The sequence below is a fragment of the Vigna unguiculata genome, chromosome 5 (assembly GCF_037176805.1).
Source record: "Vigna unguiculata cultivar grain cowpea cultivar isolate G323 ecotype 2 chromosome 5, ASM3717680v1, whole genome shotgun sequence".
NCBI classification, from domain to species: Eukaryota; Viridiplantae; Streptophyta; class Magnoliopsida; order Fabales; family Fabaceae; genus Vigna; species Vigna unguiculata.
This window is the reverse complement of record NC_140796.1, coordinates 46,165,900-46,189,880: the sequence shown is the minus strand read 5'-3', so window position 1 is coordinate 46,189,880 and position 23,981 is coordinate 46,165,900. Positions and strand designations below refer to the sequence as shown.

General features: G+C 32.0%; 4 protein-coding genes and 1 non-coding gene across 5 annotated transcripts; 2 read left to right on the top strand and 3 right to left on the bottom strand.

Annotated features, from left to right (window-relative positions):
* Positions 1–964: 964 nt before the first annotated feature.
* LOC114183717 (thioredoxin-like protein CXXS1) lies at positions 965–2,684 on the bottom strand. The gene is made up of 3 exons (XM_028070832.2): positions 2,469–2,684; positions 2,193–2,315; positions 965–1,332 (listed from the first exon to the last, which is right to left on the bottom strand). The coding sequence occupies exons 1-3, from the start codon at positions 2,568–2,570 to the stop codon at positions 1,177–1,179; spliced, it is 381 nt and encodes a 126-aa protein (XP_027926633.1). The 5' UTR covers positions 2,571–2,684; the 3' UTR covers positions 965–1,176.
* Positions 2,685–6,400: 3,716 nt separating this feature from the next.
* Positions 6,401–7,725, top strand: PNSL3 (PsbQ-like 1). Its single transcript, XM_028073413.2, has 3 exons — positions 6,401–6,787; positions 7,014–7,303; positions 7,418–7,725. Exons 1-3 carry the CDS (start codon positions 6,436–6,438, stop codon positions 7,532–7,534), a joined length of 759 nt encoding a protein of 252 aa, XP_027929214.1. The 5' UTR covers positions 6,401–6,435; the 3' UTR covers positions 7,535–7,725.
* A 321-nt stretch (positions 7,726–8,046) lies between these two features.
* ATK3 (kinesin 3) lies at positions 8,047–13,778 on the bottom strand. The gene is made up of 17 exons (XM_028073412.2): positions 13,406–13,778; positions 13,013–13,255; positions 12,656–12,800; positions 12,464–12,573; positions 12,227–12,346; positions 11,933–12,115; positions 10,980–11,189; positions 10,825–10,899; positions 10,595–10,741; positions 10,374–10,512; positions 10,154–10,263; positions 9,792–9,953; positions 9,474–9,697; positions 9,147–9,228; positions 8,949–9,053; positions 8,761–8,865; positions 8,047–8,397 (listed from the first exon to the last, which is right to left on the bottom strand). Exons 2-17 carry the CDS (start codon positions 13,202–13,204, stop codon positions 8,215–8,217), a joined length of 2,292 nt encoding a protein of 763 aa, XP_027929213.1. The 5' UTR covers positions 13,205–13,255; positions 13,406–13,778; the 3' UTR covers positions 8,047–8,214.
* A 3,354-nt stretch (positions 13,779–17,132) lies between these two features.
* TRNAA-AGC (transfer RNA alanine (anticodon AGC)) lies at positions 17,133–17,205 on the top strand. Its single transcript has one exon. It is a non-coding gene; the product is annotated as a tRNA-Ala (tRNA).
* Positions 17,206–19,419: 2,214 nt separating this feature from the next.
* LOC114183526 (HSP20-like chaperones superfamily protein) lies at positions 19,420–20,979 on the bottom strand. The gene is made up of 2 exons (XM_028070577.2): positions 20,616–20,979; positions 19,420–19,941 (listed from the first exon to the last, which is right to left on the bottom strand). The coding sequence occupies exons 1-2, from the start codon at positions 20,923–20,925 to the stop codon at positions 19,673–19,675; spliced, it is 579 nt and encodes a 192-aa protein (XP_027926378.1). The 5' UTR covers positions 20,926–20,979; the 3' UTR covers positions 19,420–19,672.
* Between the last annotated feature and the right edge of the window lie 3,002 nt (positions 20,980–23,981).

The following is a 23,981-nucleotide window of genomic DNA, read 5'->3' as shown; positions in this document are numbered from 1 at the left end:
CAAATTGTTTTAAAGTAGAAGTCTCTTTATTGGAAACTTATGCGACTTAAATTCGTCTGTTCTCAAATATATAATATTATTTCTTTTTTGTTTTTAGGAATTATAAGCATATTATATTCTTATACTTTTTAGAGAGAATAAATCGTGGTATCCAATATTCATGTTGCATCATATTATGTTGTATGCCACTTTGTTTTTTTTTTTAGTAATTATAAAAAAATTACTCATCATTTTTTCCCTAACTGTTTTTTTTAATTGAGAGAAGTTGGAGTTCATTGCCTACTCTTAACTATAACTTTATTAATTAGGCACCCTATTCCAACCACATTGGCTTCCCAACATGATTTTTTTTTTATGTATATTTTAATGCCAAATATTAATTGACATCTCAATCTAAAACCACGCCCATCACATGGTTGTCATCTAGTTATATAATATTAAGTTGAAAATAACAAACACTCACAAACAATAAATCTCAAATATAAAACCTCACCTACCTTAAGATTTTTTAAATAATTAATATTATTTTTATAAAAATATTATTTTTTGACAACTAAATTTTAACAATTTTTTCTTACAATTTTAAATTTCATTTTTTACGTGGTTTTCCATTTTTTTCTTTTTCTTACTCTCAATATTACAAAACCACTTAAAATAGAACACATCATGTTATAAGGAAAAAGTTATCAAAATTTAGTAGTCAAAATATCATTTTCTTTTTTATAATATATAAATTAACAATTTGTAACTTTTTTCCTTTTCCTTTCTCATATTATCTCATTCTTTCTTTTGGTGAAAATATATCATGTTTACAAATTTCCTTTTTCACTTTATATAAAGATTTAAGGCGAGGGCATGTGATGTTTTTAGTGATGCTCATTATATAAGGAATATTTTAAGTTCATGAGTAAACATAGAAAAGGAATGGTACAAATTTGAATCCAATCATATGGTTCACTTGGAATGTTAGGACAAGAAAGAATATTATAAGAGAATGATGTGAACATGATGAAATTTCAATACATACTAAAATAACATTCACACTCCACTGACTTTCCATGGCTCACCAAACATGTACAAACATGCAAAGAACAACCTTTATCATTTACTTAGAATATAAAACCATACATAAAAATGATTCATAGGACAATGAACATTGTTCACCATGTGCCTTGTTCACTCAGATTTGTAGGAGAGACTTGACTGAACAAAATCATCAATCCTTTTCCTTATTTCATCGGGATTTGCACCAACAATTTTCCCCACAGGAGTTCCTCCATTCAGCAACACAAAAGTGGGCATGGCTTTGATCTCCATCTTGGAGGCAATTTCCTGAATTGAGGGTACATGATCAATGCACATAAAGTAGATCTCAAAAGGGGTTAAGAAAATATGAACAAAAATTCCACTTTCTGCATAAGTTCATGCTTAGGTTGTTAGAAGTTAATTTTAAACCTAACTCAACCTCACAAAATCGGCTTGTAAAGTGAGGATTATTCATTTATATATTGTGAATTAATCTTATCTCTAGTCAATATGGGACTTCCGATCTTATGTTTGGATCCTTTCCTTCAATTTGAAAGAAAAGAAAGAATGGGATGAAGGAATAGATACATACTCTACATGCAACTTTGTTCGTTATGAGTCCAGATTCTCAACTGCTTTTTTTATGTTGTGTTATGGTGTGTCTTTCAAATAAAATTGATATGAGTACTTTAAAAATCTTTTTAATATATTTTAAAACATCAAAATCAGTATTTATTAGTATATTTAAAGGTAAGAAAAAAAAAATCTACCGGAAAATCCAGATTCGTTCATTGTGCATTAGAAAAAAAAAATTAAAGATTCTCTGCAAAAGGATGCATTTAATATACTATAATCAACAGTTTCATTGGTGCAAGTTAAAGCCCCTTATGAATATTTTTATTGAAGATTAGGTTAGAGATAAGATTTAGTGATTATTCTATGATTGATTAAATAAAATGAGGTTCATGTGAACTGAAAGTGGGTTTGAATCCTGGAATAAACAATTTGGAAGAATTTTTGTGGACTCCCTTTATTCCCTTTGGATAACAATGCAATTGCAGGAACAACACAAAAACTAATGGATTCAAATTTGAGATATGTGTTCAAACAAGACCAAACCAAACATGTATGACAACAAATTAAGTGTTGTGTGGGAATCAAATTACCTTAACTTCATCCACATCCAATGTCAGAAACAGAACATCTTGGTAATTGGAGGCCAGTTCTTCAAAAACAGGATTCATTACTATAGAAGGCACACACCAGAAAGCAGAGAAATGAACCACAACCTGCAAAATTTCACGCACAAAGAAAAAAACATAGTTTAAATTAAACCCTCAATGATCTTAGAATGATTGAATCTGGTTTTCATTACCATGATAATAAGTAAAAAAGCAAACTGATTTATGCTAAATGAATTCAAATAAACAAAGGAGACTCACAGGGTATTTTTGATCGGTGACATGAGAGATGTAGTGTTCCCATGATTTTTGAGAGTCTATTCTGATAACCTTGGACTTTTTGAGCTTTTCTGTGTCCTCCATTTCTCTCTGCTTCTGCTGCTTCTGCAGAATGGTTTATTTATACAAACAAAAATGTTGTTGGAGGAAATATAAGAACAACACTGCACAAAAAAATGTTGATTTATCCTTATCTTATTAAACGTTTTTGTTCTGTTGAATAAGACATTTTTCTGATTGATGTATATGGATACAACAAACATGGTCTAGCTGGGGCCTATGGATGAGCCAATTCTGTGGTCATGATCATGTGCATGTGGTTCATGCATTCAATTAAAATATAACACGAGTCTCACTTTGAATTTCTGAGAAAAAATTGTAACACCGAATAATATTGAGAAATTTTCCAAATCAATGTTGTTATGGCTCAGCATCAGAGCAGAGAAGAATGGTCCATATATACAGTATGAGTAATGAATGAAGTGTTTGGTAGCATGTAAATATTAATGGCCCACATCGCTCAAATAATTAATACACCACATTCAATAACAAAAAGTCAAATCTATCAGGTGTCCTGAGACTCTGAAAATGTTACTAACTCTTTATGCTTCATTTGGAGATTTAAGGGTAGAAAATAGAAAACAAAAGTTTAAAATCTTGTGGTTTTCATTCATACGAGGAACTATTTGCAATTTGAAATGGTTCTTATCGTATCCCTTTAGTATTGACTGTGAATTTGTTTGTTTGGTTTAGCCTCGGACATTTGACATCTAGAAACAAGAATAAATTATTTTTTATTTATTGTGAATTTTTTATTTTTTAATTGATTTTAAAAACAAATACAAACTGTTTTTGTGTTAAAAAATTAATTAATTTTAATCAATTTTACATCATTTGAACGCAGACACACATATGTAAAGAATCTTAATATTTGTTATTGTTAACCTTATTCGGTGAAAAAAAAGTTGTGCATTTTGTATAGGCACCAAATATGTCAACAAAAAACTTGGGTTTGTGCTACGTAGGGAAAGTTTGAAGCTTTTTTGTGGCTCTTTGCTCGTGAAAATTACTGGGTATCAACCTTATTAAACATTAGAAGGTGATTAGGTAACTTAACCTATTTAATTAGAGCCAATTGTTGGATTACGTTTTTTAATTCCACGATGTGTTTACACGTGCACTAAACATGATTACCACAACATAAATGCATGACTACGCCATTTACATATTAAAATGAAAAGTTGGGTATTTTAAATTTTTTATCCAAAGTGTGTCGTCCTATTTTTTTTTTCTTTTGTTTTCTAACCCTAAATCTCTCTACAATCTCTCCTCTTTCTTATTTCTAAATTTCTTCCACTGAACTTCATCTCTTTTAAACTGATCAATTTTTATTTATGTTATACATTATTACTTTTCTTTCAATTTCTTTATTATTTTGTCATCAATAGGTGGAGTCACTCAAAAAAATGATCATCTCAATTTTATTTTATCATATACTGAAATTTATCGTATACAAAAATACTTTACTCTATGCCTTTATAGTTTGGGTAAGTTTATGCTTGAACGGAAACACTGTTTGGGATGAGAAGTTACATGCGAGAGGGAAGTTATTATCATATTGTGTCTTTTATCGAAAGTTTTTAGTTTCGTTAAAATAACTTTTATTATTTTTTATTGACTATATATTTGAATTTTTTTTTTAAATTTTTAAGATATTTTTCATTTTATCATACTCTTAATTATATATATTTTTTTGTATAAATTATTTTAATAGTATCTCTAATTGTTTATAAGACACACATTTATTAATTTTTTAATATTTTTGTTTTTTGTTTATTTTTATGATGTAGAATATTATTTTGATATATTTTATCTAATTATTTATTATTTTCTAACTCATTATCAATTATACTGTAATTTTTTCATCATAATTGTATAAATAATTTTTATTTACTACAATATAAAAAATTAATGTAATTGTCATTAAATTTTTAATCACCATCTAACATATTTTGGAGTTCAAAAGATACAATATCTATGTTAAAATTTTATTATTATGTTTATTATTTGTTTTTTTTTGCGTCATTTTAATAAAGTGATGTATTATAACTTTCATTAGTGTATAAAAAAGATATTCATTACAATTTTAAAAATTAAAGTAAACAAACATTTAAAATATATTTTAATTTGGATATTTGTTTTCCTTTAATTTTTTTAAAAAATATTTTTAAATTTTATCAACTAGGTTTCATTAATGTTTGCAAATTTAATAAATATTTTGGTTCTCATGAAATTTTATTTGGTATTCTAATCTAAAATGTAAACAATTATATTTTATTTCAAAGTATTTGATATCGAAGAAACAATCATCCTCCTAATATTGAATATTTGATAATATTATGTTTCATTTACCATAATTTTTCTTATTTTATAAAAAATAATTAAAATTAATTGAAGTAGTAAGAAAATGGGTACGTGTATGGATACGAGATTATACCCGTTACCTGGTGGAGATGGAGATGAGACAAAAGTTTGATACGTGTTGAATTTGGATATGGGAATGAAGATGAATTTTTTCTAAGGAAATGGGTATGAGATAGCGAAACATATCTCTGTCATGTCCCATTGTCATCTCTATCGGTAAGCTTATAATAAAGTTTTGTATGAATTAAAAAATGGAGACTGAGAAAAATTTATTCACTCAAATAAATTAATTTAATTAATTATAATTTCAAATAATTAAAATTTAAGATAAAAGATTAAAATAGTTTGGAAATAGAGACAATTTTATTTACTACGCTTTACTTTTCCTTGAAATATAATGTTTTAGTACATTAAAAAAAGGTTATAGTCCAAAATCCAAATAAGTTAAGAATGAAATAATTAAGAAGGAAGAATATTGGTGAGATGTTATTATAGTTTGTTATTTCCAATTTAGGTGTCTGAATGACTACATTACTAATTTTCTTTATAATTGATGTATAGTGAAATATTTTTTAATTATTTTTACTGAAATATTTTTTCTACCATACTTTTATTTAGTAAAATCAAATATAGGATTTTACTTCAAACTTTTAAATTCAAAAGTTGAATCAATTTAATGTTAACGAATCTCTAACATTTTTCTTTCTTTTCCTTGATATGTATAGAATAATATAAAATATAATCAGGAAATTACTATTACCTTGTAAAAAAATTGATCACTATACTATAGTATCTACTTATTTTTTTAATTTATAATTATTAATTACATATACCAATTTGAAGAAAAACTATAAAATAAAAATTAAAAACACTTAACAAATATACAATTTAGTATGTGTTTTAGTTAATTTATTTTGAAAAAAGTTCTTTATATAACCTTTATAAATGATTTTCTTACAAAATATTATTTTTTAATCCAAACTTTACCAAAAATGGATGGACACATGTGAAGACTTTGTTAAAATAATACTATTAAATTAAAAGAATGTCAACAAATTTTATTGTTTTGCACAAAAATTTAACAATTAGAACTAAAATTCCTCAACATCTTTTTTAATATTAGTAGTTTAGCACACACACAAAAATCATTTTACATTTTCATGAGATTGGTACTAGAAGCACAATAACAGGTCCTCTTAAGTCATAATAAATTCCGAGTAATTAAAATGTATTAATATTTAAATTGATATAAAAAGATTTTTTTTCTCTATTATTACTAACTGCACCCTCATTATTATCATGGAGTGCAGTTAGTAATTTTGGGGTGCAGCAAGAAAAGGTTGAAAAACAATACCCTGGAAAAGAGTAATACCACAGGCCAAGAAAGCCCATACGTACATAAGATAAGAAGAAATTACTATACAATCCTTCACGAGGATAACAATTTTATTGGCACACATTGGATATATATCACTTGGCAACGGATATGAGTGATGTAACATAAACTTTGTTTTTCCAAGCTTTGATGAACAATCTCTCTGTTTCACACTTCACTCATTTGAGTTCCTTAATCATCATGCCTCCTCTCACAAACTTGCATGGAGTCTCCAAAACCTTAATTCCCCTCACATGTCTTCCAAATGCACACAACACCATAAAAAGAGCACAAGTAGTTGGATTTCTTGGAAGCAAAACTCAAGAAGAAGAAGAAGAAGAAGAAGCATCAGAATGCTCAGTTCAGACCACAAGAAGAGCAGCAGCTATAGGGCTTACCACTCTAGTCCTCACATGGCCATTCAATGACAAGATTTCATCAGCCAAAGATAATGGTTTCTGGGTTGAAGATCACCCTCTTCCTCGATTAACTGTCACTAACAGTAAGCTCTCTTTGTAACTAGTTTACACACATAGTTCACATACATGCCAAATAAAATGAGTTCAAATTTGGCTCATTTTGTTCATTTTACAATGAGTGTCTTAAAAATGATTTCTAATACAGTTTTTTTTTATAGTTAACAGTGTAAAAATTGTTGTACTGCAAGTTTTGACGAGCCTAATAGGGTATTTGATATCTTCTGATGTGAATGTTTGTTACTTGGTTAGATATTGCAAATGAGAAAACGGGGACACGTTCTTTTCTTAAAAGGGGATTGTTCATGCCAGATATTGGACTGAAAGGGAGTGTGCAAAGGATTAAGAGGTATTCCTTTGATCTTCTAGCGATGGCAGATTTGGTTCATGCAGACACACTCAACTATGTGAGGAAGTACCTTAGACTCAAGTCTACCATCATATACTATGATTTTGACAAGCTTATCTCTGCCACTCCAGTGGATGATGAAAAGCAGCAACTAACTGATATGGCTAACAAACTGTTTGATAATTTTGAAAGGGTAATACCCTTTCTCTTTCTCTTTCTCCTCCTTAAAAATTACGTGTTTTGTCAGTTATTATGCTATTACAGTGGTTGGACTAATTGTGAAATTGAATTTGTGATTCAATGACAGCTTGAAGAAGCTTCGAGGAAGAAAAGTCTACCTGAAACACAATCATGCTATCAGGAAACTGAAGTTTTGCTTAAAGATGTCATGGACCGGATGGATGTATTGTACGAAACAATTTAATCAATCTGTTACTATTTCTCTTGTCAAAAATCAATTATACGTGTTTGATGTACAATACTGATTCCAAGAAAAGGGGTGCTTATCAAGAACATGGGAAGATGTTATGTCAGAAGAATTACAAATGTATGATGGTGTCAACTATTATAGTGATTTCAATCATTGATGGATATGTATCAACACCCTATCGATTATATGATGTATGTATTCCACGTTAGAAACATGCTAATGCTACCTTACAGCCAAATGTTTGAGTGAAAACCAATCCAACAATTCTTTTAAAAACAGAAAAAGTACAGAAGCACGTGACTATCTCCACAGTAGAGAATGTTAAACAATATGGAGATTGAATTTAGTATGTCTTATGTATGAAACATTCTCGAGATACCATTGATTTTTACACATTTGACAGAATTAAATACACCAAAAATGTCCATGACTGACATGTTTCATGATAAGAAAGAAGCGTAACATGAAATGGTGAATATAAGATCAAGCTGAACTGCAAAAAGAACTATAGTAATGAGAAATCTCTTTTTAGCTAAATGAATACTCAGTTACTTCTTTACTATACATTACAATCTATAGAGTCTGATGTTAGAATTGGAGTTATTTTGGCTGTAGTAGCGATTACACAAATATGTTAAACAATATATTCATTCATTCATTGATGTATGTAAAGATTAGAAATAGGTCAAGCGAGATTCTATAGGGCGTTGTCCATTGGTGTGACGGCGTGGTGTTCCAATTTCACATGCATTAACTCTTGATGCAAACCGGAGTGAGCATAGTGACTCTCCTGCTGAAGCTTGGTCTGGAGAGATGTTGACAAACATCAATGTTTTTGAGTCTCCACCTAGACAAGGCTGTTCAACATTTGTATCCCACACAACAAATCAGATCACCTCAAATGATTACAAGACAACAATAAAGAAGCAATCAATGCAGTAAAATTGTCAAAACTGCTGCATGCAAATTTTGTTTAACAATCCAGCTACATGACATGATTTCTTTGGTTTCCTATAGTTGAAATATATTTTAGTTATGAAATAGTTTCTTACATAGAAATTACAATAAAGGGATGCTAACAATGTATATCATGGAAGTCCCTCGTGCATTCATATATATGTTTCAACAGGTGAGAAAATCATGAGATTATGTTGAATTTAATGTACAGTAAACAACTATGTACTACAGATTATTTTGAAGTATGAGCAAAGAATAATCACCTGAAGTAGGTATGTAAGCTTTGAGTTCCTGAATGGGATATGATCCTCCTTCTTGGCCAAGGCAAATATGACATCACTTAATGATGACAGACTTTTATTTATTGCCTATTGCAAGACAGAAAATTTAGATTAATAGAAAGAAAATAAGTAGAGCTATTTGAAATAGAAAACATTATGAGTTTACTTACTTGAGTTTCTTTCAATCGGTCCCCGGTTGACCCACTCCTTGAAAGACGCTCACTTCCAGCAAGATCAATGAGATTTAGAATGCCTTGTACTTGTTGATCAGTGCTCTAGCAGAACCACAGGTTGAAATTTGAAAACGTGTAAGACGTTACGGAGTTTATGAAATGGTTCAATTTTTATCAGAGGAGAAACAACCATACCTCATTCACACCATAGATTCGAAGAGTGAATACAAAATGACTTCTAGAAGATTGTTCATTCATCTGAGTTTTGCCCACAGATCTAAAAGAAAAACCAATACAGTTAAATTCAGCATCCAAAGGCAAAGGAATTTAACTTCCAGAAGTAAATGTATCGAAGTATTCGGTTACACTAGAACTATGTCATGTTATTTTTTCCAAAATTAGTAGCTCATTTCTCTTGATCTTATACTATGAATAACTGGGATATGCAATATAACATGGCCACAATAGCTACATTGAAAAAGAGCACTAGAAACCTATAAAGGAAGCTTATGAAGTAATCACCTGCTATTAGCAGCTTGACTTAAAAGAAATGCAACCTCTTTTACACTCTGAACATCCACTACCGTTAGATCAGAAACATGTGTATTTCCATTGGCATCATGTTTGATGGAGTATTGCTTCCCAGGAGTACCATTTTCCACACGTGTTGGTGTTCCATCAGATGATGACTTATTTGTAGATAACAAATCACGAACGGTTTCATTGTATATTTCCAACATAGACACCTGTTAATTTTTAAGAAGAAAAAACCCTCTTAGACCTTAGCATTGCAATTTATGATCCATAACATGAATAACTAAAAACTTTACTCTATATCACCTGCATTTCATATTTCCAGCCTTGGGGTTTCTGAGACTGTTTTGCTTGAAATATCTGTTCTAGAGAACGAGGGATCAAGCCCTTCTCTTCTGGATGTCCAGGCCTGCCCATCATTGTGTAAGTTTTCCCTGATCCTGTCTGACCATAGGCAAAAATACAAACCTGGAAAAGAAAATGTCCATTATACATCAATCAAAACCAAAAAGCCTTTTTCATTATAGAACAAAAATAATCAAAAAGGAAGTTATGCATTTTTAGCAGTTAATCTGACTAGCAATTACTCAATTGTTAGCAGTTATGCAATGCATATAATATTGTTTGAAATAATATAGTAGGAATAAGAGAAAACTTTAATATATTACCTTATAACCATCAAGAGCACTTTGCACAAGCTGTGAAATTTCAATAAAAACTTCTTCTTGTAACGCATCAGGTGCAAAAACTTTATCAAATGTGAATGAATGTTTTTGGCCTAAAACAGAAATAGTAGTATAAGTTACAACATTCTTAAATAATAAAATGAACATACATCAATTAGAAAAAAGACCAACTTCAAGTTCAGTATCATGAGATGAGACTTACCACTTTGTGTCAATTCGATGCCCCGTCCAGAAGCTTCCATCGATGAGGGATAAGATATAAGCTTTCCTTCTGTACTACAAGCCTCATCAGGTAACAAAGGCCGCACTCTACAGAACACACGGATGTTCCCTTTCAGTTCCTGTAAAAACAGAGATTAGTATGGTGTGCATATTGTTTAATTTTTTTTTCCATCACCAATGAAATTTGGCTCAGGGAATTACCAAAATCGTATTGTGCAATTCTTTCCTCAGTTTCTCCCCTACTATAACTTTATACTCTGCATCTTCCAAACGTCTTTGCAACTCATGTACAAGCTTTTGTTGCCCTTCAAATTCTGTTCTTGTCTCACTTGCAGATATGTCAGAAACCTAACAAGGAACAAAATCCAATGTATCATATAACATGTCCAAATGAACTTCCTTTTCTTTTAACTTTATGCCTCCTTCATTACCTGCAGTTTCTCCTCTGCAGTGGTGAGCTTCTCTTGCAGCATCTTTATCCGCTCATCTTGCAAAGCACATTTTGCCTGTGCAGAAAAATCATCACATTTCTACAATAAACACAATAGGATGTGACATTTACCAAAAAGAACAAGATTAAACCAACCTCCAATTCATTTGTTCTTATGGTCAAGTTGTTCAGTTCAGAGCAGGACTTCTCCGTAGAATCTTTCGACCTCTCTAATTCAGTAGTCAAAGTTTGCACTTGAGATAGTTGGCGGTCCCGTTCATCCCTCACTTGTTGCAGCTCAACACGAAGTGATCCAACTTCACTGGCCAAGGCATCCTTCTGTTTTGTGGCCTCTTCTTGAGAAGACTAGTAAACCAACCAATGAAACTATTTAAGATACTAGTTGCATGTTAAGCAAAAAAAGTTTCTGGAATTCCAAGGAAGGATGGTAATAACATATCGGCATTTACTTATGGTTATAAATAAGAACATGTGTTAATGTTCTTTTACTTGAAAAGACTCTAGCAATGTAGTAACGTGTTAATGTTTTAGTGGGAAGAAATTCCCCACGACACATCTACCACTGAAGCCATATTATCATTGAAAGAGCTATGGTATTTGTTTGACAGTAAACATTTTACTAGAGAGTTTAGTTAAACTACAAACATTCATTCTAAAACAAATCAAAATACATCCTATTCTGATGTGAAGAGCTCAAGAACTCTACAAGCATCATTCGAAGTAAACCCAGTAACTAAATTAAATAAGATCAACACTTGTGAAATAGTCACATCAAAAAGGAAAGAAAAAGTAGGGTCTGGAAGACATGTAGTCAAGTCATTAAAAACAAGTTTTCTTAAAAATCTATGGCATTCAATGCATCCTAGAAGTGTCATTTTCATCTAAGCATGCCCATTAGCAAAAGATCAAGAATAAATTAGTTATAGGATTCTTCCCAACCATCTACCAACAAAAAATGCACTTAACACATTCCAATGATCATTAAGAGAGTTGCAGACTTGTAGGTATCAACTCTATTGCACTCTTACCCATGCATGGCTACTTGAATTTGAATTGAAACAGTTCACACTTCAGAGCAGCAGACTCACCATAGACAAAGTAAGCTGGCCCTTTAGCAGAGTAAGGTTCTCCACTACAGCAGCTTTCTCTTTCTCCACACGCTTAAGTTCAGTTTCAACTGTAGAAAGCTCTGAATGAAGTTTTCCATTATACTGCTGCAAGCTCGTTATGTAATCTTGCAACCGCTTATACATGTCATTGAGTGATGATATCTGTAGAAATCATTGTTGTAGACATTTAGATATATGAATAATTCCTGACAAAACTAACAGCATCAGATAAGAAGCATAAAAAATATTGAATTGAGACTGATATGGTTTTACCTTCTGATTTGCACTTTGGAGATCCCGTTGTGCTCTTCCAAGATCTTCCTGTAGTGTATTCTGTGACCTCTCAAAGTTAAGCCTGGCCTCTCTCTCCTTAACAAGAGATTCTGCTGCTGCCTAGTGTTTTCAAAGATAATAAGTATAAATTATTATCAAATATAACCTTTCCCTACCATTTTGCTCCAAAGATTCACCCATGAAATTCCACTGACTTGACTTGAAAATCTGACTTACTGTTTTCTCTGTTTCTTCCTTCACTAATTTCTCCTGTAAAGAAGTGCAATTTCGTCTCATTTCAACAATAATTGAATTTAGTTCATCTTCCTTGATTTTGAGTAACAACTCTGCAATTAAATGAATCTAACTGCATTAGTTCAGGAACTTGATAATGGTTTTCCAAACAAAGAAAGGAGAAACAATCTTAACCTATCTCCATGCATTTCTGCTGGGCTAATTCCAATGAACTCTTCAATTTTTCTTGCTCCAGTGAGTAGCTAATCTCAAGGTCTTGGAACCACCTGATGCAAACCTTCAGCCTTTTTATGTAATCCATCATATTTTCACATCTTTCCTAAGAGCACAAAACCTGATGTTAACATAAGATAATGATAGCTAACCAAGCAGTAATTCAAGTAGCACTACTACAAAGAAGTATACACTAATGAAGGACCAGAACCTTGACACCCCTTGGATCTCAAACATAAATAGCCAAAACAAGCAACCAAGAAATAAAACAGATATCCCACAAAATCAATGACCATGAAGCCACAGACTTCAACTAACCTTATAATTAAATCTGTCTTTCCTTTTGGCCTTTTCATTCAGCAGGGCCTCCACATCCTCCCTGGTGAACTCTATAACGCCATAATCTGAACCAGCATTGCTTGGTGGAGCACTACTGGGGCCAAGATCATGGCCACCATTTACAACACCAAAAGCTGGCCTTGTTCTTCCGTTAATAGGAGTTCCCACCATCTCTTTTCTCTGTCCCCAGCTCTTGTCTAGGAGGAGCTCATCACCCACACACTGGAAAAAACACAACAAAAAGATAACTTTTTTAACCGTGACATTTCACTTGCACTGAGGAAATGTTAAGCGAAACAAACAAACAAACCCGTGACTGAAACGGTGGTGAAAAAGGGAAAAACAAATCATGGGCATGAGAAAAGAAGGTACCTTTGAACCTTGAAGAGGTTGAAGGAGTGACTGTGAATGATGGTTTACACCAGTTCTAGTTCATTGTCTCCATTTTGAAGCTCACCACTCCACAAACTGCAGTAAAAAGACAGAGAGAGATAACTAGTGTTGTGGGGTCATGTCATGGATTGTGTTGAAAGCTAACAAGAGATGAAAGGAAGTTGCTTTTGCAAGAAGAGATAGGTGATAATCCACACACACACAAACAGAAAAGAGCATAAAGAGAGAGGAGACAGAGAAATGGGGGTGGATCCTTAAAAAGAAGAAAAGAGGTGAAAAAGTGTTAATGGATTATTGTTCTTGTTGTGTTGGTAAGTGAACTTCCAATAGATTGTAGATCTGTGTTGTGTTGTGTTTGGTACTGTTTGTCAGCCAGGACTTAGTTTAGATTTTTACTGCCTCCCATTTTCAACTTTTTAAATCACCTCCTGCCCATCACGTGTAAGATTCGTTTCTCCATGCAACTCATTAATTACTCCAAGAAATTTAAATTTAAATATTTACTAAAGTTTTACATAGTTTTAAGTAAGTTATTTCTTTGTACCATACCACTCCAACCGTTTTAAGTTTAATGTTTAACACAACTGCATATTATCTGTTAAATTGTAAGAATCTTATACAAACCACACGTATTTGTATTGTTATAATGAGGGTTAGACTGAAAATTATTAAATACCTGTTGATGAAGACTTCAACAAATTGAAAAGGATGTGTAATATTTGCATGAAAGTGATGGTTTGGTAGCACTTTAGTTACCTTTAGGAATACGAAATGCCTCCATTTACCTTAAATTCATATACAGTCTTTTACAAAACAAATAGCTAAACCATCTAAACCCTCTTGTTATTTTAATTTCTGTACCTATAATTTTTTTTCTCAGCATTTTAACTAAACTTAAAAAGCATAAACAGTTACTTGTAAGTTGTTTTTTTCCAGCACAGTTACCAACCATAAAATGATTTGGGAGAGAGAAACATTTTCTTGACAGTAAAATCAAAGAGACCCCAGAACTAATTTTATTCCCAAACTGCAGGAGCAACAGACCTAGTAGACTAGTGACACCAATAAATGAATAAAATCCATTTCAACAGTCTTTAAACAAATAAAAAAAATGAATAGATTAATTACCATTATTAGTTCATTCCACTGCTGTAGCAGGATCCAACAGAACTTCATCCAAATCCCAATTAATTAAGTCTAATTTTTGCAACCTTCTTCTCAGACCACTAAACAAACATTTGAGTTGCGTCAGAAGAGAGTTAAGAATTTTCACTTTGATTTGCCAAAAGGGGTTGATTAGCCTGCAAAATCTGCCAAGTGCCAAGTTATGAAAAAGGAAAACAGTGAAGATGATTCAACACAAGTAGTTGTTTGTTGGTGTTTCCATTCAGTTCTTGGTACTAAGCTGCATTCTTTGTCCTTTTCCTATGACCCCTCTTTTCTTTGAGGCTTCTTCTTCAACTATGCCTCTTGAATTGACTTATCCTCCTCTCTCTATGCACCAAAAAAAAGTTTTGTCCTAAGCGTGTTGATTGCATTGCATTGCTACAATAATAATATAGTGGACATCATTGTCCATGTTAAGTAGAATAAAGCTCAAAATTCTTTGTGTCACAATCTCACTCTAGATGTTCGGATCTTGCCCTTTCACATTGTCGGCAAAATTACAAGGGAATAATAGATAAATCACACACCATTTTGCTTGCTCTTGCTTTGCATAAATTCTTATAAAGTATTGCTCTGTGTTACCACTAATCACAGTGTGTGTGTGTGTTGTAATGAATTCACAAAAGACTATTTCAACCACAATTTAAAAATCTTACTTTTAGCTAAATATGAGAATAAGAATGAGCAATTTTCCTTTGCTAGATTGTTAAGCAATTTCGTGCTTGATTCTTAAGTCTGTGGAAAGGTTAATTTCTGAAAGCTGATTACCAAGTCTTTGTTTGAAAGCAGCATGGAATATGAGTTAGGTGTGATGAGTAATAACTGCATGATTGTTTAGTAAGTATTGAATATTTATTGCTCCATGGACTCATTGATCTACCAATAATTATTGACATTGTAATTATCATTTGGGTGTATTATACAAAGCTCTTGGTCACAAACAAGTTACTACATATTACAAAGTGTATATTTACGTTGAAATGTTTTGGTTTATAAAGGACATGGCATCATTTTTTTTTATGTGTGGCCCTTTGACTCTCACATGATTGAGTAAACTGAGTTTGATTATTTAGTATTAGCTTTTGGGGTTAATGTTAGTTTAACAATTCCAAGGTAGTGAGGGACAAATTAGTGGACTAATTAAAACTTACATCAACTCAAGTAGAGGTTTTTAGTTGCACTTCTTGGCCTGCAGTAATCTGCACAGTGGCTTTTCTAAGTGTCATGAATTGAAGATTATCCTGAAACATAGCTAGCAATTTACAATGAATATTTTGGTCTGTTTCATTTGGTTCAAGGCCAAATTTTTCGTTCGATTCTTTGGTATTGTACTATGTTAAACATTAAAAATATATTTATCTTGATATATTAAAATTTCTTTTAATTTATTTTAAAACATCAAAATCAAGTACATTAATGTCTTTCTAAAGATAAAAGAGACGAACAGCAATTAAAAATCCAACAAAAAATCAAAATTTGTTATGTTTTAGAAATATGAAAGATGATCGAATTTAAATTCTCTATCGATTATTTTGATAGTCTTTTTATTGCATCATATCTTTAAAATATATTAATGATTATAAATTTAATATTTTAAAATATTAAAACTTTTGTAATATATCAATCTCAAAATATTTTAAAAGATGATAGTACCAAAAATCAATAAAATTTTGGACTCACTTCAATAACACAACATAAAAATAAAATTTGAAATATCTTCTTTGTAACTCTTTATACCTTAATTCTACCTTCTTCAAGATTAAAGCTTATCACAGAAAAGATATTTCACCTCTTTAATTTTCGGCTTAATCTTAAGTTTTCTCTTAATTTGTAATTTAGTATGTTAAGAAAATTGTAAAAGACTAACCATAAGGAAATGAAGAGCATTAAACAGAGAGACTTAGTGTCATGATTGTCTTGCTCAATCATTTATGACTCTAGTTGCCTCAGTTCATAAATTCATTTCATTTTCTAAAAGTTAAAAACAAAATCTTATCATTTCATACATTATTGCTATATATTAAATTTCCTATAATTACCCCATTTAACTTTCCTTTTCCAATATTTTGTATGTCATATAAATAGAAAAGACACATTAAAGTTTTTTCTTATAAATTATTAGTTGCAATGTTTAATAATGATTTGAATTATATTTTTAAAATTTTAAAATACACAAACACTCGTTTTCACTATTCATAATAAACTAAATTTAGACAGAAAGAGAAATGTGTTAAAAGAGTCAAATAAAACAAGTTTGCAAACATAATCATAAACAAACAAGTTCATTCAGCATTCAAAAACACTGAAAACCATGAAAATAAATGTAGAAAGAAACTCCAAATTTGTCTTCATCGCTGATTTAACATTTCAAACTTCAAATATTAAATTCAAAATCGATGACATTTGCACGGAAATTTATGTTATCATTCGCTAATTAATCTTACATATTCTTATTCCATTATCCACGAGCATATAACAGAAGTAACATATTATATATCTTTTAAAACAATATGATAATAATTTTAAACGTAAATAATATGGGGATGTAGCTCAGATGGTAGAGCGCTCGCTTAGCATGCGAGAGGTACGGGGATCGATACCCCGCATCTCCATTTACCAACTTTTTTGATGTTTTTTGAATATTTGGTTTATTTTGCTGAAAATGAGAACAGTAACGTTGCTTTTGCAATGAAAATTCTAGCTTTTGATTATTTTACACGAAACCGTTGAGTTGTCTGTGTCAGAGTCATTTGAAAATCCGTTAATTGTGTGTTACAAAGTTTTAAGGCTTACACGAAACTGTGTCCAATTAATGGCATTTACATGTTCGGGAAAAGATTGGTTCTGGGACAGTTATATTTCACAAATCATACGCAACCCTCTTCTTCATTCATGAGGTTGGAAGCATGGGACACGTCTCATCAAAAGTTTTCACCTCATTATGCTATGTTATTGCTATTTTTGCCTTCTATTTCTTTTAACAAGTGCCCATGTAAGTAAGAGATGCAATTTTAACATTTTTGTGGGGTGTGTTAGTGTGAGGTTTTAATTAACCTCCTCTTTTTAGGGTCCATATGTCCAAGTAAGTAACTACCCCTTTTCGTTACTCACCACAATTAAGATTATGTATGCTTCATCAATGTTCTTATATAAATACTTTAAACAAATTTACTCATACCGGCTATAGCAAAAACAAATAGAACAATGATAGAAAAAAAAACCACAAAAATAGATGGATAATTAATAAGGAAGAATTAAGGAAAACACACACAAAAGATTATCATTAGTTATTTAATTGTAGTGTTAAGATTATGCAGATTCTTTTATGTCAACTCTCTAACCCGGGTTAATAAGTCATTGATAAGTTTCTTTTTGAGGAGTTTACTTTGAAGAGGGTATTGTAGAGAATAATTCAAGTCTAAGTATTGTATTCGATAGAAATAATAAAGTTAAACACCACTCATTATTCTCACTTAAATGTACTATGTCTTGATATTTTGAATTAAAAGTGATTCAATCCTTAAATAAATTGGACTGAAGTCATATGTGTATAATCTCTTTCTAATAAACTCTATCGAAAGAAAGAAAAAACACCACTCATTATTCTCACTTAAACAAAAATGTTAATGAAAAGACAGACGAACTACTCAAGATCTTGAACTATCAAACAATTTATAACATCACAGATTCTACAAACCTTAACAAGTTTCTCTTTTAACAAGGTTTTAAGTAAATTTTCACATATGCAATGTGCTTTTCATATAAATATTTGAAGTTGGGAATGTTATATTTTGTCGTGATGTTTTCTGGCTTTCATTAAGTCTGATTATTCTTTCAATTTTCATGTCGATTTACTCCAATCCTTAATCAAAGTCGTCATTATCATGCAATTTGTGAATGAGGTAAGTTTGGACGAGTAGTGCTTGTCATGGTGTTTTTGTATCTGGTTTCCGTTTTTGCATCATGCTTTGAGGGCACAATTTTCAATGCTTAATTGACCATCATAATGAATTATTGACCCCTGTTAAATGAGATGGAGAATGGCATTGAAAAAATTGCATGACACTGTTCAAGATACTTAGAATTGTATTATTCATACAACATTGAACAACAACATTTCTTTGTCTGTCATATCATGTCAGTTTTTACTAACAAAATAATGTTTCCTTTGAGTTGCAAGTGGATAAGTATAAAACTAGGTGCCCCTGAAGAAATGCAAGAGATTGTTAGGAGTAGAAAACATACGTAACTTTTGGTGCCAAATCTTGTTGAATTTTCCCAGTGAAACAGCTGTCGGATTCTAATGCCTTTAAATGTCTTCAACCAACAATAAATTTTTACAACCAACCCCTTTACTCAAACGTGAATGTCTTTTGAAGTATGCATGAACAATGGAGTTGTAATGATTAATATATATGTTCATGGACTTAAGAATGAGAATTGCTTCTTTTAGTACATCTTCTACACTCATCTGATACTAGCCACAACTTGTGACCAATTTTTACATCAGCAAGTGAAAATTATAGTTATGAATTTGTAACTTTGTTTTTAGATGATTCTTACCAGTTTGTGTTTCTAGACAGACTAATTTCTTACAAATTCATGAATTTTTAGACCAACCAAATGAAACAGCATTCTTTCATGTAGAATGAACATTTTCTGCTATTTTCTATGTATTTTTTATCAGAAAACTTGAAACTCTTTATGCTGACGGGGATCATGATATTGCATTGGCTATTCCTCATATTCCTCACAACTTTACTGCAATAATAAATTCCTCTGTTCGTCTTTCAATTATCACTGTCAATCAAATAATCATTAATAAATTAAACAAAAAACAATCATTGCGTTTTATACACCACAATTTCTTTTTATTCCCTTCTCCTGGCATATATATATGTGTGTTATACATAATCAGAAGGCCTTCTCATGCTGGCTGACATTAGTTTGAGATTTGAGAGTTTTATAACTTTGTTAAATTTTGCGGTATTAATTTGCATAGAAGCTGGCTACAAGATTGTGAGAAACTCTGGTTGTTCTCCACCTGTTATTTGTTAAATTTACAGTGCTTCTGCATGTTCAAGCCACATCTTTTCCCTGAGGAAGATCACGACCCTGTTGGCTCTTTGGAATACGTATTTCTAAGTATATGTCATTATGTATGTATGCTTCTATATTCTTCCAATCTGCATCCTCTGGCATCTCAAGCCTTCTCACATATCCATGTTCCCACCAATGGCCACACCTCCAGTCATGTGCCTTTGAGTCTCTTTGCTGCTTCCACGCTCCACTAATTTCCACAACCTTCCCCTTATCAACAACGACTTGAATGTTATTTTTCCCAGTTCCTGTTTTGACAAACCACTGGTGTCACAGAAATTTTGTCTAGTTAACCACTTTTCTTAATTCAATCTATGGAAACTTGGCCCCACAACTCCAATCGGCTCAAGTTCATTTATTTGGTTATTTGTTGAGTTTAATAAACTTACATATATAAGTTGATGTAAGTTTGTGATGGATCTTTTGAAGGGATATTTACGGGAAGAAAATACTAATGAAACCTGAGCTCAACCTATATAAGAAATTGACACTGTCTTCAACTTAAAACCTTATAACCTTATGCTTCAACTTAAAACCTTATGAAGATACATCAGTTTGCACTATCAACTAATAGGAATCCATTATTAATCAGAAATTATTCCTAGTATGATTTACAAAGTGATTATCATACATGATAGTTTGTGATTAGATATAGTTAGGTGGCAGTGTTACACTATTAGAGCCTATATTATTCATTCATAGGTTACTTACTACCCATTTGTACAAGTTAAGAAAATTCTTGATGCAGGGTAAAGGCTCTCTCTCCTTAGGTTCATGCAAATTTTGTATGGTTCCTCCAGTTCTGAGATCCTATTTTGTGTTTCAGATCTATAAAATGATGGGGCAGTTTCATTGCAGCATAATTTGTTTGACATATATTCAGTTTACCAAATAAGGGTAATTGAAAAGCTCTTTTTCTTACCTGGTATTTCTGCTTTTAATATGTAGCCTTCACCTGTCTGACACCAATCCACAGTGCTTTGGCTGGAGCTCCTTAAATGAGATAACAATACATCTGACTCAAACTCCCATAGAGGGAAGGCATCAGAAGGATCAAAGAACTTGCCAAACAACAGTGGACTGAAAAGTGATCCATCACCAAAAACCTTGTGCAGTGTTGGATTAGTCTGGCTGAAGAATCTTTTGAAAGGCTCTTCTCCCAGTGAAACACACCATTTATGTGGAGTTTGATCTTCTGTTTGAACCTCAAGCCTCTTGTTAGAACTAGTCATCTATGCTGGGAAAACTGAATAATTGTGAGGCTATGGTGAAGAGAGAGTTTTGTTGCCTTTCTCTTATAGTGTGAGAGAAGCCATCTAATGAAACACAGAACAAATTCCTTTGGCATATTTGGGGGCTGTAAAGCAAGGAAGGAATATTTTCTTTTCTAAATTTTTCTTCCATCAAAAGAGAAACCATGTCAGGCATATTGCGTATAGCTAAAGGATATGTGGTATCCCTATGCATTTTGGTTGTCTAACACAAGATGTGAAAAATGGAAAGGGATACCAATCAAGTCAAAGTCCTCTGACAACTGATAGATGCTCTAGCAGAATCTGTAGGAATGATTTTTGGCTTAATTAAGTTCATTATAATAAATAATGTTTATGCAACCTCACTCATTTTTTTATCTTTTTCAACTTTTTAAGAAAAAGTAGTTCCCAAACATGCAATATCTTCAACCTCTTTCTGCTTGTTACATGAATGTAAGGGATTCAACTTTCATGTTCTATCTTATGCTACAAAAACCATATTATTACTCTGGCAAGAGTTTTCCAATCACTAAGCTAGAGTGGGACATGCTTTGTTCTATTCAATGAATCATGAATGTATATGTACATTTTGTGTCCTGTGTAAACTCCAACTGAAGATTACCGAATTCACAGATTGATCACCGACAAGCATCAACTTTCTTGCTCTTTTTCTCAGCCAAGATACTTTGCAACTGGCTTATTACCTGTTTGTCACGTGCCAGGCATGAAGAATTGATGCTATCTTGTTGCAGATTGCATGCATATGATAAATTCAAGACAAAGGACTTTGCCATGGTGACATGTTTTAACAAGAGCAGATAAAGAAGCAGTTGCAATTTTTGTAGCTCATCATCACAGTTAAATTTTTCTCAAGAGTGATAAACTGTTACAAGTGTCATTATAAAACTTTCTACTGCTCCTATTCACTTGTTTAATCTTCTCAAAAGAAAACAAGTCCTTTCCAACCTTTCAGTTGTGTTATCAACCAAATCCATGGCATTACCTCCAGATTCTTCATCCACACATAAAAGTTGTGTGGAAGGAATCTTGATTTTTCATGCCTTGTTAGGAGTGGATGTGTGTTGTCTTGATGCACATCCTCAATCCATATGAGCATCTATACAAAAAAAAAAAAAAAAGTGTATCAGAGCAAATTCCTCAAACAGTTGGTGACATACCCTTTCTTCTACTTTTCTTTGTTGAAGTGCTTAAACCAACAACTCATATATACATTTTAAGATAATTTCTAACTATATCTGTCATTCATAGTTTAAAAAAAAGAGGGTGTATATCAGAAATTATATAGATACATATAAATATGATGCATTTCTATGAAGTTTTGACTTAGGGCATCGGTAATCATTCATGGGGCATCTGAGGGAGTAGCTTTTTTGGCAAAGGCAGTGTTGGAATCTACTTGATGGATGTTAGAATTTGAAGCATATGAGAGAGTGAAGGCACTTTGGATGGTGGGGTCCTTAGGGCGGTGTTGATAACATTATCAGTTATCATTCATTACCTTTTGAGTTAGGATAAACCAACTTCAACCAGCTACCTCAAAAATTCAGCATTTGGGAATCAACCAAAAAGATGTTCAATTGCAGCATAAGAGAAGGGAATTGTTTTGGTAGAGTGGTGCATTACCATTTTTAAGGAGTGGTGTTGACATTTAATATGTATGTATATGTTCAAATAAGATTGTTCTTTAAAAAGATCATGTGAGGGATAAAAGGGTTTGGTTTATTTGTCTCTTTGTGAAACACTTTTTCTTCTTCTATTACTGTGTATTTGGAGAAGTCTTTGTGTATTGAATTTTATAAATTGCATTCTTGTCAGAGTTTATTTTTACATAAATTAATCTATATCTAAAAAATAAGTTGTTAGTGGTATAAAAGTTTAGGAAAATAATAGTCGACTACTTTTTCTTACCACTTCTCTTACCACCTAACGTGAATTTAATTTTTGCATTTTAATTTTAACTTTTAATTTAGTTTTAAGTTAAGTTGTAGAAGTGTCAGAGGAAATAAAAAAAGTCCATTCCGCGCATGAGTAATCTTTTGGGCAGAAAGTCCCCATTCTCTTAAGTATTCTGAAAGTTGCCATTTTTGGGACCTCATTTTTTTGCACCCACCAAGTTTCATAGAACTCATTTTTCCATTCTTCGATGAACATTGCAAACCATAAGGTAAGAAAATGAAGCCCCTTTCCTATTATGCACACTGCAACCCATAAAGCTAGTGAATGAAGCCCCTCCTATTTTTGAACGAAGGAGATTTTGCACATAATAAAGTTGACAAATTTTGGAAGTCATGAGAACACACAATTGTCTCCCTTACAAAAAGGGTGAACCCTAGTTGTGCACACCAATACCAAACCTAATTTCACTTCTTCTAAAGTGTAAGTTCATTTGGAAAAAAACTAACCTGCAACTTTTTTAAACTTATCTTGCAATCCAAGCGCAATTATGATGTAACCCATGAAGGAGTTTTTGCATAAAAAAAGTTGACAGATATTGGAAGTGCATAAGAACACACAAATCTCTCCCCTACTAAAAGGGTGGACTTCAACTATGCACACAAATACCAGACCCCATCCCATTTATTATAAACCAAGTGTAAGTTCCTTTCGGGAAAAACTAGTCTGCATTATTCTTAAATTTATCTATAACCCAAAAGCAATTAAGGTGTAACCCACGAAGGATTTTTTGCACAAAATAAAATTGACAGATTTTGGAAGTGCATGAGAACACATAATTTTCTCCCTTACTAAAAGGGCGGACACCAGTTGTGCACATCAATACCTGACTCCATCCCACTTCTTCTAAACCATGTGTAAGTTCATTTAGAGAAAAAATAGCCTGCAATATTTTTAGACTTATGTTGCAACCCAAGAATAATTAAGGTGTAACCTCCGAATGCGTTTTCGCACAAAATAAAATTGTCAGATTTTGAAAGTGCATGAGAACACACAATTTTTTTCCCTTACTAAAAGGGTGGACCCCAATTGTGTATACCAATACTAGACTCCATTCCACT